General features: G+C 38.2%; 1 protein-coding gene across 1 annotated transcript; it reads right to left on the reverse strand.

The window, feature by feature from the left end:
- Window positions 1-16,018: 16,018 nt before the first annotated feature.
- On the reverse strand, window positions 16,019-17,275 carry GPR63 (G protein-coupled receptor 63; the record flags this gene model as incomplete). Its single annotated transcript, XM_083349811.1, has 1 exon — window positions 16,019-17,275. The coding sequence occupies one exon, from the start codon at window positions 17,273-17,275 to the stop codon at window positions 16,019-16,021; it is 1,257 nt and encodes a 418-aa protein (XP_083205937.1).
- Between the last annotated feature and the right edge of the window lie 2,332 nt (window positions 17,276-19,607).

Here is a 19,607-nt window from a genome sequence, read left to right on the forward strand (position 1 = left end):
TTATGTCATTTCTCTCAGCAAACTATGCAGTGGGGGGGGGGAATGAGCCCACCTCCTCTCACCGTTCTGAGGTGAAAACTTTTATGGCCCTTGAGGAAAGCCGAATTGGGAAATGCATCTACCTGCTGCATCTGTTTTCCCAAATGGAAAGTGAGGTCCCTATTTGATTCTGTCAAGATAAAGCCAAAGATGTGATTAAGCAGACCATCACAGATTTCAATATGAAATGCATGAAACTATAAGACTATTATGTTCTATAAGAGCAAATCAAAGTAAGTGTCCTGCAGACTGTCTAAATTAATTTATGTATCCAAGATATTGATGGACATTTTCCTGAGACCACTTTGACACTCTCACATCAGCAGACTTCTAGGGCAAAATACATGTGAATTTGAAGAGGAAGAATCAATCAAATGCATTATCTTAAGAGACAAACTTTATAGCAAAAAATGGAAAGCTTTATACAAGGTGATTATTGATGTTGCTTACAGAAGGACAGGCTGGTTGGATGAATTTGTGATGTATGAAACAAACTGAAGAGTGATTTATTCAATTGAAAAATTCTGTAATCTAGCAACATGAACTTAGAGCAACACAGTATTTATTAAAGGCATGAACTAAAACAATGGTTCATAAACTAGGGTTAATTACCCTCAGGGGAGTAATTTGGGCCTGTCCTGGGGGTAATGGAGCAATTTGTAATTGCTTGTTTGTGTGTTGAGGATCCAGTCTGGGACTGCCAGTCCCAGGATGCTTATATAAAAGAACAGAATCAGCGTTTGTTGGTTTGTTGGTGAGATTATGACATTATTCAAGATCAGGAAAAGAGATCACTGGGTCAAACCATTTAAGAACCACTGGACTAAAGTAATCCACAAATATTGCCTATTGAGGAGTTATTGGTCATTAGCTGTTATGTTTTGTGGATAATTTTATTTGTATAAATTCTGTACTTTGACCATAATAGAAATCAATATAGTTAAATTCAATTCCACCTGAGTCACATAATTTGAGAAGGATTTTTTTTCAGGATTATTTTGAATAGCCCTTATTACACTCTTTAACATCACCATACTTTCTGATACTCATATTATATGGATTATTTTTAAATTTTACCTGCAGGTGATAGGATTCTCTTTAGGTTTATCATTTATGTCTAATCCCTAGTCTACATGCAGTGATAGCCAGAGCTGAGATGTGAAGGCAATTAGAAAAAACTACGAATACTGAAATATGGATTGATTAAACAGTTATTGGATTTCGTAAATGGAAATTATGCTTTGGCAGGTTTATAATTAAATGGATTTTTAATTGTACTTAAAAAATAATTACTCCGTATATATTAGCAACTGCACTGAATTTGGCAGAGTGACAAGCCTATTTGCATTGGACGCCCACACATAGTGGCACATTAATTTCTTGCCTTCAAGTTAGTCATCCTTTTGACCCTGAGAAAAGCAGTTGTCCTAGTTCACTGATGGCATAGATTTCATCATGGCAAATGCAAATATTTGTAACCCCAGTGAAACTCCAATAACAAATGTGCTGACTTTGTTTCTGGTTTTGAATTTATAACAGAAATCACACTTTTTTCAATACATTACCAAATTTCACAGTGTGAATTCAACAGAAGAGTCCATACAGGCATAGAAATCTATAAAATGACCGCATATTTTAAGTGACACACAATAGAAGCCTCTTGCCCTTTCTTTAATCTCTGCATGAAATACATTTTAGTAGACTGGCAATAAGTCAGGGAAAATATTGTTATAAAACAATGAACAGTCAAGAATATATAAAAAAATGAATAGCCAGAGCTGCATAGAAAATATTGTACAAATGAACTAATAATCCCCAAATTGTTGTCATGTAAGTAGATCAAAGATACTGTGCAGTAGAGACTATTTTATAAATCACTAAATGTTAACTGAATGTTTTTTATATATTTAACTTGCTTTCTTTGGTGGCATATTAGCAATTGCAAATCAAGTTCCTCCTGGTGAATTTGAAGAAGTGTTAGTAAAACCTGGACAAATCTGCTCACATTATAACAGGAAGGTGTTTTTTTCACCCCACTCACCAATGCCAGAAACCATGATCTCTTCAAATTATCCTTTTTCCCTCATGAAAGTGTGGGTTCCACATGAAATGAGAAAAAGCACCAGCTTGTGATAAATATTCATACACATACATCCTTTCCTTCAGAAACATCATTGATGCAGATCTTCAAAGTATCTATATCATTGCATACAATCAAAATTCATCTTCCCACACCAGTGCACTAGTTTCTCAAACAGGAACCGCACAGGTAATGAAAGCACAGGGGGAAAATTCAGGTTATTTTTTTGGGTTTAAAGTCGATATATTCTTGGAAATGAGTCCCCAGAAACAGAATGCTTAGTTGTTCCTCCTCACAAGGAACATCTTTTCTGATGTTAAGAATCTTGTCTTAACTATAAATGTATAGTGTGTGTGTGTGTGTGTGTGTGTGTATGCGTGTGTGTATAAAGAAATTCAAATACACAATGTATCGCAGTAGCGACCTGAGCCCTGCTTAACGCTCCTAGGTTGGAGCTGCAAGGCAAAAGAAATCATAATAATAGAACTGCAATATAGCAAGTTCAAAAAGTTCAAAAACCCAAGATGCATCAATCAAACCGGTCTGACCAGAAAAAAATTACATATACATACAGACAGTTTTTAGGTATAATTTTGTCTTGCACAGGAGACAAATACAATACTTAATTATATATAAATTATTTCACAGTTTAACAAAATTAATGTCCTGCTTTTTTATGTGTAGCTGATTTTGTGCCTTTATGATAGGCATCCATATCCTAAGTTTGTCTACATAGCACATGTGGGCAGCTCCACCACCCTTTATCGATGGAAATATATCAAATAAATGTATATGAATATTATATGACTTAAATTTTAAAAAACTATGTAGCATTTGGGTATCAGTATATCCATAGATGCCTTTTTTAATGCCCTCTATTAGTGAATCTACTTGCATGAGGTACTCCCTTAGATTTTCAATGAAACTCAGGTCTAAGGATTATGTAGAGTATTCCAGAACCTTTATCTTTTTTTCATTTGAGTACTTAATGATTAGCTTCAAGATATGTGTTGGATCTTGTTAAAATATTCACATATTTTCAACTTCAGTTTCTTCAACAACTGTGGGACATAAGCTTTAGAATGTGTTGAAGTTTATTTGAATCCATCCCTGCACTTGCACAATATTTCCTGTCACCACACAACAGCAAAATATAAGCTGGTTAATGACTGACAATTATTCTTTTCTCCACATGCTTCACTTCTCTTTCTCCAAATGTTTCTTTTGTGGCTGTAACCGAATAAGCAAAGACAATAGACAAAGATTCATTAAAAATCCTTATGGTACCCATATCAGCATACTTTTATGTTGCTTTGTGATCTCAGCTAATCAGATTGTTGCATCCTGATCTCAGATAGGTTGGCCTGATACGAATGACAATTAGTGCCAGTTTTGATTATGGTGTGTTGTATTGATTAAAGGTCATCCATTCATTCATCTTTCCTGTTCTCCATTGGAATCAGTTGGATATAAATAATTCTCCGCTTAGATTTGTTAGCATTGCTTCTACCTTATTTAGCACAGCGCTAGGCAAAAATAGCTGATTGAGAGTGTATTTCAGGCGCACAGTGTTCTGCAGCATGGGCTATATTTAGTTTCCTTATGTACAATGTCTGATTGCAGAAGGTTCATTCATACAGCCAACAGATTGTGGGAACAAGTCTCTGTACAACTGGTTTGTTGACTCCAACGGGGAGGGGGGAACCATGATTGGCCATAATTTGGAATGTGAAACAATAATGCTGAGTGAATGTTACATTTGGGTCTATCTTTTGCTGATTTGTTACCTCTCGATTAAACTCTTAACTATGCTCTTTTGGCAGATTGCTATTTCATGGATGAAGCTTCTTGGATGAGAAGCAAAATATCTTCTTTCTCAGGGAAAAAAAAACACCTTTGAGACTGTTTGGTGGATAGTTCATACATATGAAAGAGAGCTATTATCCATGCCACAGAGAACATTCTGTGACTTAGTATATACCATTCTATAAACCATCATGTCTGATTTACCCAGCTTTAGCACTGTTGTGATTCAGGGTCAGCCTGTGGGTTCGGCAGTTGGGTCGGACGACTCAGAGGAGGAGGAGGGGGGTGTTGAAGAGCTTGCTGATGATGGCCTTGAGGCTCTGCAGAGCCCTCAGCCGGGCCCCTCCCACCTGGTCACGACGCAGACCCAGCTGTGTGAGCCTGACAGCGTGGATGAAGATGACCCACAGCTGGCCCTGTTCAAGGACGCCCGACGCAGGAGGCAGTCAATCAGGAGTAAACAGAGGAAGGCAATGGGGCACCTCGGAAGGAGGCAGAGAGAGGCCACGCCCTGAACTGTATTTAAGGGGAATGTGTGGGAGGGCTGGTTTGCTGAAGGCAACCGCTTCTGTTTCATAGATCCTGTTTCATGGTTGGTGTCTTGTCTTGCTCTGTTTTATGTTAATAAATTTGGCAGGCTTTATTCCAGCCTCTTGCCGTTTGTAAAGGGGTTGTCCCTGCTTTTGCTGCAGGGCCGGTAGCAGGCTGGTACAGAACAAGCACTGCAGTTGTATGCACCCAATCACTGAGGCTTATAAGCCATGGTTTATGACTTAATGTGAATCTATCCCACAAAGGCATTTCGTCTTGTGTTTGCTTTTTTCTGAAACATCATCATAAACTCAAAATTCCTTGTCAATCCAGAGCAAGATGACAGGAAAGGGAAATAGTAAAGCAGTATGCCCTGAAGTAGGGTTGATCTCTCTGCACCACAATATTCCTGTCAGATTTGAGGGAATGACCTTGGAAGACAGGGAGAAGAGATGCAGCCAAGAGATTAGTCAGATAAAAGGCAACTTAGCATGCAGCAGGAATGTGGGTGGGGAAGCAGTCCAGTCGTTTCTTTGGGCTGTAAAGGGGATGGGAGGAGAAATGTATTTTCAGACTAGCAGGATTCTTTTAATATAACCTTACAGTAAAGTAGAATTAGCTCATCTGGCCATATTTCCTGTCTGGTCTACTTTGCAAGACTGGCAGTCAATTAGCTGGCTTGCAGATGTTTAGCAGCCCTGCTATTATAGCCAGATGTTTCTTATTCTGACCAGGTCATGAACCCTTTGGGAATCTGCTTGCTACTTATGCTTTATAGGCTGTCCAGGTGGGACATTTTATGCAGAAATCAGGTAACAATCACATGTGACATGGGACTCTAGTTGGATATGAAAGAGAGTTCCATCCACAAGGTCACCCTGTCTTGGCAGAACCCAAAAAACCCCCGCCATCTTTGTTGACATTATACCTATATTCCCACTCTTTTACTTGGAGGGGCAGCTGACAAGAAGATAATAGTCTGATAGAAAATTCCTCAGTATTTCATACATTTCGTAAACCTTTATTTAATATTACTTGCTTTTCTTATTTTATCGTATCTTATTTTAGTCTCTAGTTAAGGAACTTTTGTTTTCAGCAAAGGTAGTAAGACTTCTGGCTACGTGAATAAGACTGCTGTTAACCAGTCACATTGGACTGGACTGGAAAATGTGGGGGAAAGGAAGAAGAGACAGCATGCACACTTGGGGTCTCAGACCGCATGTAATTTCATGAAATTGGGCAGATGCGTAATGAGCAAGCAGCCAACTCATATAATTAATTCCAGGCCCCTTTATTCCCTCAGATAGAAACAATGCTCTGGAGCAGGATTTACTAACAGAATGAAATCCAACAATTCATAGAACTTTATTCTCCCAGGAAGGGCATCCAGTTACCCAAATGCCCCTTGGTTCAGACTGTTGCTGTTTCTTCTGCAGCTGCATTGCTTGTGCAGAATGAGGTTGAGGCATACTTAGTAACTCAGCAATGCTTGCCTGTAGTGCAGGTTTTTTTTAGGGTGGTTTGTTTTTAGTTTTTGAGCTCCTGACTACAATCAAACACAAGGTAGACACTCTAAAATAGTAAAATATCCTGGAAGTCTATTAAATGGATTGAAGCCTTTTTTATGTGGAAATATGCTGCTGCTATCACCAAAGCTTTGCTCTGCCACCATATTCCTTATTTTGTGATTACCCAGTGTTGTTTTATTATATAGCTGCTACTTCATTCCTTTACTGGAGTCTCCTAAATCAACTTCTGTTTTATATTGCATGTTAAACCAAAGCCAATCTCCCTTCACTCTGCAATGACTAATTGTCAGACTGCCCTCACATTAAACTTAGCACTTAGCAATGCTTTTTTTGTAAAAGAAAAAAGGTGCCGGAACTTACATATGTCATACAACCCACCTTGCCTATCCTACAAGGTTCCATCCAAAAAAGGTGCCGGAACTCCGTTCTGAGCGTTCTATGAGAAAAAAAGCCCTGGCACTTAGACTTATATACTTATAGCCCTCTCTAAGCAGTTTACAGTCAGCTTATTGCCTCCAACAATCTGGGTTCTCATTTTACTGACCTCAGAAGGATGGAAGGCTGAGCCAACCTTGAGCCAGTGAGATTTAAACAATTGGCTGTCTGCAGAATTAGCCTGCAATACACTGCATTCTAACCATTGCACCATCATGGCTCAAAACCACATTGGCTGCCATATAAGGGATGATTTTATGGTGGCATGCCATTGTTTTTTTAATAGGAGGCCCAAACTCTATTGATTTCCTCTCCCATACATAATAGGAGCTAAGGCTTGCACATCATTTTAAAAGCTTGTGACTCCTTCCTTCCTCTGTAATAGTTTTTGCAACGGCAAAAATCATCTTTTTTACGGGTATTATATCAAGGCCACACTAAGGTAAATGGTACTAATTTGTCCCCTACTCCACCTGAGGATAGACTGATCATAGTATCAGTCCATGTGTAGTGGCTCTGGTTTATTCAAACACTACAGGGCATATTTTGGCCCGAGAATTGTGGCCTGAATCAAATTGCACTGCTAAAATTACAATTCCCAATAACAAAGAGTAAGTACCTCCAATTGCTTAATGCTTATCTGACCATAGCTAGGCATTATTGGATGTGTGGTTAGAGGGTCTCCAAAATGCTGCCTGGAAAATGTATGGGTAGTTGCTCCCTTGTACATAATAGCACTTTTCCTCATATTTCTATATGCACCTCTTATAAACACCACTTTACACATGGAACAAACCCTTAGTGGAATACAATTCCTTTATAAGGATTATTTCTATCAGCAGAATTAGAGGCTTTCTGCACCTGTTGATGCTATACTTACCCTACGAAATAACCCTGAAGGCATTGGTCCACTAGCCTCAATAATGGCCTGGGTTCACATTACTTCCTGGCTTGCAAATTGGTTAAGTCTGCCTACCGACTGTGAGCATAGGAGGGTGGAAACTGATGCTTATATTTTTCAGCAATGAAATATTTTTTCACCCTCCAGCATCCAATTCATAAAGAAGCAGACATTGGTGATTTTCTGAAATTGGGTTCAGTCATTTTTACCTGAACTTCCTTGATGATCTCAGCTAGAGAGAAGAAAAGGTTCTCTTCTTTATATTTGTTGCTGTATTTATTGTTTATTGCTGTTATTGTTTATCCTGTGTCAAGCTTAGTCTCTTCTCCTCCTCACAGCTAGTTGGTACGTTATAGAAGATAAAGCAGCAGACTCTCCTGACATTATCCAGCTCTTCCTCCATATGAATTTGAGTTTTAGGGGGCAAATATAAACAGAAGAAAATATGGAGGGATAGAATAAAAAGAAAATAGAAAACATTAGTTAAACTTCTTTTGGCAGTTAACTTTATAAAATGTAACCAAAGTGTTATACGTTCTTTTTCTATTAACTGTAATGTTATTTATATAAATGTTATATATATAGTTGTGCCAATGTATTGCCAAGAACTCCAAATACCTGCAGATTTATGGATATGTATGGATTGCCTGCTTATTTCTGCTCTTTCCTCAACATAGGAAAGTAAGGTAATTACTTATTAGGGTCTTTGCACTTCTCATAGAAGATGAAAGCATTTGATATAGTGATGTCACATTTCAAATAATGTTACCGCAGACAATGTTTTCACACTTTATGGGATAGCTATCCCTTCTTGTATTCATGCATCTTTATCCCTTATAAAGCACATTCTTTCCTGTATCCTATGTATGTGAGATCTCCATAGAATGTGTGCATCCTTGAACTGTCTTTGATCGTTTTATATAAGATCTGTGTAACTCTGAGACTCTACGTCTTAGTTTCTGGTTGCAAGAGACCAGTGATCCACTGTAATTTGTTAGCTTTAGTTAGAAAAAAAATGGAGGGACCTTCTCTAGTTGTTGGGTGATTTTTGAGTTTCTGCCATGTTCTTTCATCATTTTCGTTTTGCCTCACTGCCTTTCTTCTAGCACAGACATGTCAAACACAAGGCCCGGGGGCCCGATCCGGCCCGCGAAGTGGCTTCATGTGGCCCGCAAAGCCATCCTGGAAACAGTGAGGGAACGGCCCCCACTGCCTTGGCCCTGGCCCAGAGACCCTCCTTCTGCCAGAGACCCTCAGATCTGTCCCACTCCTGCCCAGGCCCCCATAGGCATCCTTGATGTGAATGATGTAGAGCTGGCCACGCCCACCCAGTAGGCCATACGCACTCTAGTCACGCCCACCCAGTAGCCCACGCCTACCCTGGCCATACCCACCCTGGCCATACCCACCCGGCCCCCTGAGGGCAACCACAATGCTGATGCGGCCCTCAATGAAATTGAGTTTGACACCCCTGTTCTAGCATCACACAGACTTATATTTCGTTTTGCTCTGAAATCTATTTCCAGTTTGGTCAGAGAATTTCTGCACATTATTTCCCATGATTTGTTGCTGGTCTTCCCAACTGAAGAATTAAAAAAACAAATCTCTACGTTACAGAACTTCACAGGGATTGTCCAATGGTAGATTTAAAAGAAAGTCATGTTTTTAAATTGTCCCAGTGCACCTCTTTGCGGTTCTGCTTGCCATAGGAGAAAATGGTTACAAAAATGGTTAACTGATAAATTTAAAGCCGAGAACATCCTCAAATGCTTTAACTACATTGGAGAGGGATAATATATTTCTTTCAGCTTTAATTAAGATATAGGTAGCATAGCCTTTGCCCTCCAGAGATAACAGAATCTGTTGCTTAGCAATGGAAGCCTTTGTGGAAATTAGCATGAACTTCAAATGCACAAAACATCTCACATTAGGAATGGGTTTCAAAATAATGAATTCCTCTGAGAACCCTTATCAGGATCACTGTAGAATCAACTTTCTAGGAGCAATACCAACAAGACACCTTTAGATCCTCTTTACCGATACAGTTATTAGAATGCTTTCCATACACGATGTGGTATTCCCAATTCATATGAAGGAAATATGAAATTATTCATATAAGTTAACAAGATAATAGCAATCTGTGATGCCCTGGTTGTTGATGAATTCCCTTGAGCCACACGGTGCTACCGTATTAAGAAGCATGGCTGACTTGCAGTTCAGCATCATTTGGAAAACCCTAGTTCAGTGGTTCTCAACCTTTTCTTCACCATGGACCCCCTTTAAATACCTTTCGTGGCCATGGAGCATGGCCACGGATCCCCAAGACTTAATTCAAGAATTAAATATTTCTTCACGCCTTCAAGGACCCCCTGTAACATTACGCCCCCCCAGGGGTTTGTGGACCGCAGGTTGACAACCACTGCCCTAGTTTGAAGAATACACATCTCTGAGAACCATGAGGGGACCCACCCAGTTTTATGACAAAGCAAGGGCATATTCTACCTAGTTACAACAGAGATTTACTGGATTCCAAATCAACTGTATTAAGGCAGTCTAATCTTGCTGAATGAACTCCGGACTGCCCCCGACCTTCGTTCATTTTGCCGGGACCTAAAAACCTGGCTCTTTGAGCTATCTGGTCTGGACTGAGGGGGCTTAATGTTTTTAAATTGTGATTTTAATTTTTTGCAGCTAGACTTAATTTAATTTTATTTTAATTTTATATTGTATTGTTTTTAAATTTTGCCTTGTAAACCGCCCTGAGTCCTTTGGGAGTAGGGCGGCATATAAACCGAATTAATAAATAAATAAATAATAAATGAGTGTCACGTGTATGTATTCTATATGACTATACAGGGTAGACTATCCTCTTCTTAAAAACTGGCAGGCATAGATCTCACCTTCAACAGTAACAAATACTGATTGATAAAATCAGAGAGCCAATTTGGTCTAGTGCAGGGGTAGGCAACCTTGGCTTTTTTATGACTCGTGAACTTCAACTCCCAGAATTCCTGAGCCAACATGACTGGCACAGGAATTCTGGGAATTGAAGTCCATGAGTCATAAAAGAGCCAAGGTTGCCTACCCCTGGTCTAGTGGATAAGGCCAGAAAGTGGGAGACCATGAGTTCAAGTTCTGCCTTCGCCATGAAAGCCAGCTGGATGACTTTGGGCCAGTCACTCTCTTAGCCCAACTCACCTTACAGGGTTGTTGTTGTGAGGAAAATAGGAGGAGGAAGGTGTGATGGTTATGCCTTGAATTATTTGTAAAAATAATAAAAGGCAGGATACAAATAAAGCATTATTTTTAAAAATCACTTCTTTAATGAGGTGTTCATTAAAAACTATTCTCACCCCATCTTCATTTCTCACTTGGCATGTAACCATCATAACTTAATAGAAACTTGTTTGTGAGAGCAGGATACATATTTATGGTTAAAGATGGCAGGTGGTCCCTTGGGTATAGAAATAAGTGGGGTGGAAGACAACAACGTGGTTTAATCATCACAGAGTAGGTCATGGTATCAGGTATTTTCATTCAAATCACACCTCCTAAGTTTCAAAAAGAATCCCATAAGATCAATCAAAATAGGATAGCCCTTGTCCATAGGTTTTCAAACAGATTGCACAAAAGAAAGAATTGGTTAGGAACAGAAAACAAGCCAAATTGAGTATTTCCTCAATTAAGGAAGAACTTTTTAAAATGACCAACCATAGCAGAAATAGTTAGGGAAGAACAGAATGACAATGGAATTGATCTTTAGCATGGGACTTTGAATGGTCCTGAATCTCTCTATCCAATATTATCATTAGAGTGTTCTTTACTACATTACAATATTAAAACTTTGAAAATTTTTGAGGTTCTACACATGAATTGAATTTTGTAGATTTAGACAGCAGCAGTTCAACCTTTCTCCAACTCATAAATATAAAGCAATTTTGAGTGTTCGTATTTGTTTAAAGGGTATGAAATTAATCCAAGATCTCTGGATATCGTTACCAATCGGTAATTTTAATGAGGTGTGAAAATGATGAATAAGGACAGGAGAACAATCAGATTAATTATAATTAATTTTAATTAAACTTAAATGCAAATGATGACAAATTTGATTTTTGTTGTGGCTTCCCCCACTGCTTCTTCGAATGCAGTGTATACCACATCTCTCAAAGACCCACATAGGGCTCTCAATCAAGCAAAAGTCGCATACCCCTCTTTTAGACAGTGCCCAACTGTGGACAACTCCACATTGTCAGCCTAGTGTAAACAAGACATTTTCTGTGCAATTATTTGCCCAGAAATTCACATTAGAAATGAAAACTGGAATGAGTCATTGTTCTTTTAAATATCTTGCTGCCTTTATCAAAACTCCTTTATGCCAGGGGTGTCAAATTGGCACCCCATGTGCCAGAGGCATCACACGCAAGCCACGCCCACCGTGGCTCCACAAAGGGAAAAAACGTCACAGTACATCACGTGACATGATCGAATTTTACACCCGTGCTTTATGCACTCACATTCTCTTATTTTTTTCCACCCATCTGATATAACATGATCTTATCTGAAGCTTTTAACTGCTATTTTTGAAGGTCTACAAAAAACTCTCAAGTCTGAGCATTCATTTTCATATTAAGACTTTAAAATTCTGATTATTCAACCAATACACCAAAACTAATTTTTAGAAGATTTTAATTGATTGTTCTAAGAATAGGTCTAGCTAGTTAATAATAGCCATTTCCCTGTAAACTGCTACAGAAAAACAGTTTGCCTTAATAACTGTTTACTGTAATTATTTCCATGTGTGTGTGTGTGTGTACACACACACACATATATACATACATACATACATACACACACACATAGGTCAAGTTTAACTTTAAAATTTAAAAACTGAGGTCTGCTTTTTCATCAATGGCTAATAACTCTAGAAAGAAATGAGTTAAGGAAGTCATCACCTTTTCTTTTGCAACCACAGTATGTTGTGGTGCTTTGTTTTTATATGGCCAAAATAAATGTTTACAAGGATAATGTTGCATAATGGCATGAGAGAAAGAGAACTAAACTGACAGCAACTTATATAAAGCTCATTAAAAACAATCTTATAAAAATACCACACTGAAAAGAAGGGAGAGGACATTACTGTTATTCAGTATACAAACATAAATGCTTCCATAAAATAAAACATCCCTTCAAAGTGTATAAAACATCTCTCATGAAACTTTTAGAAAGTTTATATCAAATGTGACTGTTTGACAAATCTGCTTAAATAACTACATATATGAAGTAAGATATATCTTACTTCAGCACCCTGCCTTTTGTTTCTGAGTTTAAAATATATTTTTAAAAGGAGAAACAAAATAATGTTTTAACCTAGAATGTTTTAACAAAATCATTTGAGATATATTTTAAGGTATTGTTGCCTTCTGAAAGCTTTGCTTGTATGTATTTTCTTTAACCATCAGTGTAATCTCGGTAGAAGACCATATGGATCCATATATGAAGAGGCTGATTACCAGCTGAAGTGAAGGATTTTCAAGTTTAGGAGGATATAGAAATCAGTATCAAACGAAAAGGCACTGTTCCACAACAACAGTATATTAAAAGAGCCAATAGCAATATAGTGTAAGCTGAAATGATTTAAAAAGTAAACATTATACATGATTACATTTCCTTCTCTGTTAAGCGTTTCTTGACAACAGTAGTTCTTGGATTCTTTATATTTGGCCATTCCAATGACAAAATGGGAAGAACAAAGACTAGAAGCAACAAAGGAAACAGATTATGAGGTATTGTGAGAAATTTGGAAATTTTGCCTCAGTTCTTTTGATTTTGACATGTTAATAGGAACAAACATTTCCTCACTTTCAAGCTATTAAAAACGAAAGCGAAATTTTCTCAATAAGCATATTTGCATTAGAGATAAATCCAGCGGTGTGAGCCACACAACTCTGATCGTCCAAAAAATCCAGAACTGTTTACTATTCAGAGAGCTGCACCATTGGCACACTTACCTAGGAATGAGACACACTGCAGTGGGATTTACTTTCAAGTCAACATGGTCCTTTAAAGTCTACACAGCTGTTTAAAGTCAGCTATTATAACCAATCTTTTTCATTTTGTTATAAGGCAAGAGATGTACCCATTTATGGCAGAGCATACTGTTGGCCACCATTTAAGGATAAGAGTCTTTCCACAGTTTAAAGAATAAGCTGTTCCAAACATTTCTGGGTATGAACATTTTATTGATCTACTGCTAAAAGTAGAGCTTCTAAAGTAAACCCTATAATGGAAAGGATGGCCAATTAACATGATGCAGTAGCCAAACAGATGAACGCCCCGATTATCCCACCTCTATAGAAATATCCCAATTTCTATACAGTTGAAATATTAATAGGTTATTTTTCTTTTATGTCATCCAGTTTTTAATTTCCAGAAACGCAATGCCCACAGTTCCAAATATAATTTTATCTGAAGTTGTTCCTGATGATGTTTTAACAGTGCATTATCTCATTTTCACAACTATTTCCTTTGCATGCATTATTTACATGAGAAGGGTCCATAGCTGTAAGGACAGCCGGACCATGCTGTCTGAACTGTTTAGTCTTACCAACTAATTGCCCACACAATGGATCTAGGATTAAAAGCCAAGAAGCTTATGCATAAAGGACATCAAAATTCTCTATGTATAACTCAGAAGTCAGATTATGGGTATGAGAGGAGAGGGAATACAAACATGAAGAGTAAGGCCCGTTGGTATGTTCCCACCTGCATTCCTTCCATCCTGGGAATTTTTGTCATGTGTTTAAGGATTCAAGAAATGCTTTCCTCGGAAAGGCAAAACAATGTTCCTGGTTGCTGGCAGCCATGGTAATTCACCAAGAAACTAGCTTGTTTTTTAGACATGACATAAATTTAGTGTGCTATAAAGTTAGGTCACATGAACCAACAGTTCTGAATTAACAAATCTATTTCTGACCCTGATGTGTTCTGCCCTAATACAACTTTTTAAAAGCAGGATTTAAATTAAGAAATTCTTCCAGCTGTAAGTAGTTATTTTAGTTATGTAAAGGAATGACAACAGGGTATTTTTAGAAAAGTGCAAATATAGCAGAACTGACACAAGCCTTAACATATGTACATTGGTCAAATGTATTTAATAGATTAAGATAAATACTCCTGAGAAAAATGTTTACTCTTTTTTTCAGCTTTTCTTAAAAGGGAACATAATTTCAAGATATTACAAGAGAGACAAAGCTGGACATGCAACCTCGTAATATAGTTTGTCTTGACAGGAAAAGAAAAAGGAAAAGGAAAAATAAATCATTTTCATAAGTTAAGCAAGATAGCATATCAATTTGTAAGTATGGGGAGAGAAAATGTGGAAAATTTTATTTTCCCAGTTTAGTCAAAAATCTTTTTTTAAAAAAAAACTTGTCAAAATAATTTTATACTGTACTGTCTGTGGCTTCAATTTATAAATTAAAAAATATACTTGAACATTATAGAACTAAATGTCAAGTCTCTCTTCTAATTAAATATTGATTCAACACAGCAACGAGAGTTTGATATTCAAAGGTAATTCGTATTTTCATGGTATGCTTACATATAATTAACAACTATGTGTTTTTAATGCAATATCAGTTATTCTTTCATGGGGTTAAAGTCGTGACATTGAATATGAATGATCATGTATATCCCATTGAAATAATAATAAAAGCCAAATCTCATGTGTTTTAAATAACTGGAATTCAGTTTAATTCCTTTTGGCTTTAGAAAGATTTAAAGCACTTTAATTCCTCTGGATTGTAGTAAGTGTTACTTAAGTGTCCTCATCTAAATAAATTTGCACTACATACTTCTGACGTTCAAGTAAACTCAAAAAGGACTATAAGACAGTTCTGAAAACAAAGTATGTTATAGCATCATTCTGAAACACTGCAAAGCTGGTGGAAGAATTCAGAACCTCACAGAAAGAAACAAAAATGTAAAAGGTCACCAAACCTTTCTTCACCCACCCCCCCACTCACTCCCCTCCACCCAGTTCTGTTTAAAGTGCATGAATGTGGGTTTTTCCCTTTAATGTTACTGCAACTCTTGCAAATAATTAATTAAATGCAAACATTTTGGCTCATCTATGCAGCAACATTGTTTGAAGGGAAAAAAAAACCTACTAAGTATTCATCTAAATGTACCATAAAATAGCAGCATTAACAACATCTACAATGAAACGAAATGTTAGCAGTGTTTAAGATCACCTGACGTACATCCAAAATGAGTTTTCCTTTCTACCACAGGACCGGGGAGGCAGTGGCAAACAATCCACAAAGAGCTATGTATACATGGAGGGAATAACTGTGCAAATGGTACAGGGATTCTTTGAAGCTTGCATTTTGCAGCTCTGTCTGTGGCAGAGAAAAATGGCATTTCAACTGATCTCTTTCAGCAGCAAAAGTCATTGCAAAAAGCAAGCTTTGCCCTGTACACACAATTCCTTCCCCAGGTATACAGAACTTCTTTAGTAGGTGGTCAACAATATAGTATAATTACATTCTGGTAGAAAAGCCCAAGAAATATCTCCTTCTTCAAGTTGAATGTGAATTCTGAAAATTATAAATGTGACAGCTAAAGAAGCCATTTTAAAAAAAACCCACTAAAACAGGCATACATCAGAAAAGAATAAGTGTCCATTTGCCGCGAGGCTTACACTACTGACCGGTGCTCCCCGCACACATATACCGCACTAGGTCGGATACGTCTTCTAGCTTGGCCAGGTAGCTGTGGCAAAAACTTGAAGTACTTGGGCACTAAGTCTAAACACGCATCATGAAATTTCTTGATTCTCCAGTAGTAGATGAGTGGGTTCAGAGCAGACTTGAGGTAGCAGAGCCAAAGGAGCCAGGTGCTTATCTCAAAAAAGTTGTGCTTGTGATAAAAGTGGCTGTTAAATGTAGCAATAAGGCTGTAGGTGGTGAAGGGGGCCCAGCAAATTATGAAGACAATGAACAAAATCAATATGGTGGTGAAGGCACGAGTTTTAAAGCTCATATCAATATTCATCTGAAAGGGTCTCTGAAGGCTCATGAGACCAAGCTTGCTAGCTTGACTGAGGCATATGCTATCTGGGTGGCTATGGATACGAACCGCATTGTGCCGTACAGTATTGAGGATGCCCATAAAAGAATATAACATTACGAGGAATGGAATGAAAAAGGAGACCAAAACCACCACTACTACATAGGCGCGATAACCAGGGTCTGTTGTGTAGCCAAATACACACTGAGGTGCTTTGGAAGGTATCTGAAGGTTGGGGTTCCCCACAGAGAGTGGAAAAGCCACAACAAAGGCCACGAGCCATGAAGCAGCGATGAGGACTTTTGCTCGGTGAGGATTCAGCTTGTCCTGTCTTTGAACTATTATAAGGAATCTGTCAATGCTGATGATGAGTAGTATGGCAACTCCTTCGATGACAAACAGCCAGAAGAACATGGCGGAGACTCTACAGAAGACATCCCCAAAAATCCACTGGGTAGTGATGATGGTTATCAGAGCAAAAGGCATGTTCAGTACAGCTAGCAGCATGTCTGCAAAAGCCAAGCTAGCTAGAAGAATGTTAATCGCAGATCGCATTGCAGTCTTCTGATAGACCATAAGGCAGACGACAAGATTACCAATAAAAGAAATAAGGAAAATAAATATCATGGCAGTAGAAAGAATGATCTGGAGTGGTAGATTCAAGCTTGTGAAGCCTTGTAACAGGAGGACAGGTGTAGTATTGATTGTCAAAGGAGCTATCTCAGTAGTAACCATGGCACCCAAATGGTATTTCAGGAGCTGAGCTGTACCCTCATGGACCAAGATCAATGGAGTGGTAATATTGGCATGTGCATGTTCATAGACAATAAAAGTTGCATTTAATGACACCGGATGAATTGGTGTCAGCGTTGCAGGAAAAACCATCACTTTAGCAGAGAGAGAAAGAGACTTCAAGGCATTTTAATAAATAAGAAGGTGTCATGATTCATGGCCCTTGGCTAAATTATGGTGACGTATCCAGAAGAGGGAAGGTTGACTTGTACCCTTCATGGCAGTGCTTTGGTCTGAAAAACCAAACAGAAATTAAAATGTTAAAGTGAAATATCATATTACTGAATGCACTGATATTGTTGTGGACAAAAACTGGGCTCAGTATTTCCTGCATTATCCAGCTCTATTAAATATTCAACTGCGTGTACAGGAACTCCTCAACTTACGACCACAATTGAGCCCAGGATTTCTGTTGCTAAGTGAGACATTTGTTAAGTGAGCTTTGCCCCATTTTACGACCTTCCTTGCCATGATTGTTAAGTGAATCACTGTAGTTGTTAAGCTAGTAACACAGTTGTTAAGTGAATCTGGCTTCCCCATTGACTTAGCTTGTCAGAAGGTCACAAAATGGGATCACATGCCCCCCCCCAGGAACACTGTGATTGTCATAAATAAGAACCAATTGCCAAACATCTGAATTTTGATCACGTAATTACGGAGAGGCCGCAAGTGTGAAAAACAGTCATTAAGTCACTTTTTCCAGTGAGGTTGTAACTTTGAACAGTCACTAAACAAACTGTTATAAGTTAAGGACTATCTGTATATAATTTTAAAGAAAAACTGGATTATTTATTTATTTAATTTTTTTATTTTAATCCCATTTATATACCGCCCTTCTCCGAAGACTCAGGGCGGCTTACAAGCTTAGCAGTAGCCTTCATTCTATGTACCGTATTTTCCGGCGTATAAGACGACTGGGCGTATAAGACGACCCCCTACATTTCCTGTTAAATTATAGGGTTTGGGCTATACTCGCCGTATAAGACTACCCCTCTTCCAACGCACACTAAATAAAAATTAAAAAACATCAGATTTGATTTTAATATGGTAATTTTAATTCAAATGCTTATGACATGCAGGTGCTTAGTAGGAAAACTGTCACTTAAGGCTGTTTGTCATCAAACATGTAAACATAAAACAGTGCAAGTGGATATAATAATAATAATAATAATAATAATAATAATAATAATAAGAAGAAGAAGAAGAAGAAGAAGAAGAAGAAGAAGAAGAAGAAGAAGAAGAAGAAGAAGAAGTTATTGTTGTTGGAGGGGACCTTGGAGGTCATCTAGTCCAACCCCCTGCTAAGGCAGGAAACCCTATAAACCCTGTAAAAAATCACAGACTGCAGCTTCTTCTCCAATTGTTCCCGCTTTCCCTGCGCAGACTAAATGGGAGATCCGCTCCAGGTTTTCCAGCCAGCCCTGTCCCTAAATTTTCAGCACCCGGCGTATAAGACGACCCCTGACTTTTGAGAAGATTTTCATGGGTTAAAAAGTAGTCTTATACGCCAGAAAATACAGTATATGCCTGCTTATTAGGGCTTTCACACACACACACACCAAGCGGCATTATTACAAAGTCAGCTTAATTGCCCCCAACAATCTGGGTCCTCATTTTACCTACCTCGGAAGGATGGAAGGCTGAGTCAACCTTGAGCCTGGTGGGACTCGAACCTGCAATAATTGCAGGCAGCTGGTGTTACTTAAGGAGGCATTAGCCCACTGCTCCACCAAGGCTCTACAGCAGCTTTCCACCATATTTTTCCCTAAAATATTTCTAGGCATGAGAAAATAATGGCCATTAATCATGGTCTTACCACTAAACTTTTAATTAAAACGAAACCTTTTTGCTATCTTTCTTGGTCAGCTTGTGAGAAGCAACTATGGCCGAATCTGGGCAGTGCACCTAGAGGGCTGAGGAAGAAACTGGTGAAGAAAAGGGCATTTATGTGAAAGATAACAGCATACACATGTATGTGTATTGTATTTCTCTCAATGGATATGCATGTAAATATATGTCACTGTTGTTGTTTAAGGGGGAAAAAGATGAATTTAGTGTGATCCAGAGAGAAGCAGATACACATGTGATGAGGATGGTCTAAAAAAATAGGAAGCAGGTATACTGTGAACTGAAACGTATTCCTATTAATTTATTTTCCTTATTTCTGACCATTCCCAGTCCATATTATCCATGTAGTTCTCATAACATATGCTTTTTTGCATATCTTGACCTGCCTTCATCTGATCAGGTACAAAGTTCACAAGAACAGTTTATTTATTTAAAACAGTTAAATAGCTGCCCATCCTATAGCGAACTCGGTGTGGCTTCCAGTTATACTGCTACAGTCCAACTACTTTTTCATGCACATGTCTAAGAGGACAATTGCATGTCTGCCTCCCTGTTTGTCTTAGGGGAATATAGCTTA

Source organism: Vipera ursinii (genome assembly GCF_947247035.1).
Source record: "Vipera ursinii genome assembly, chromosome: 1".
Taxonomy (NCBI): domain Eukaryota; kingdom Metazoa; phylum Chordata; class Lepidosauria; order Squamata; family Viperidae; genus Vipera; species Vipera ursinii.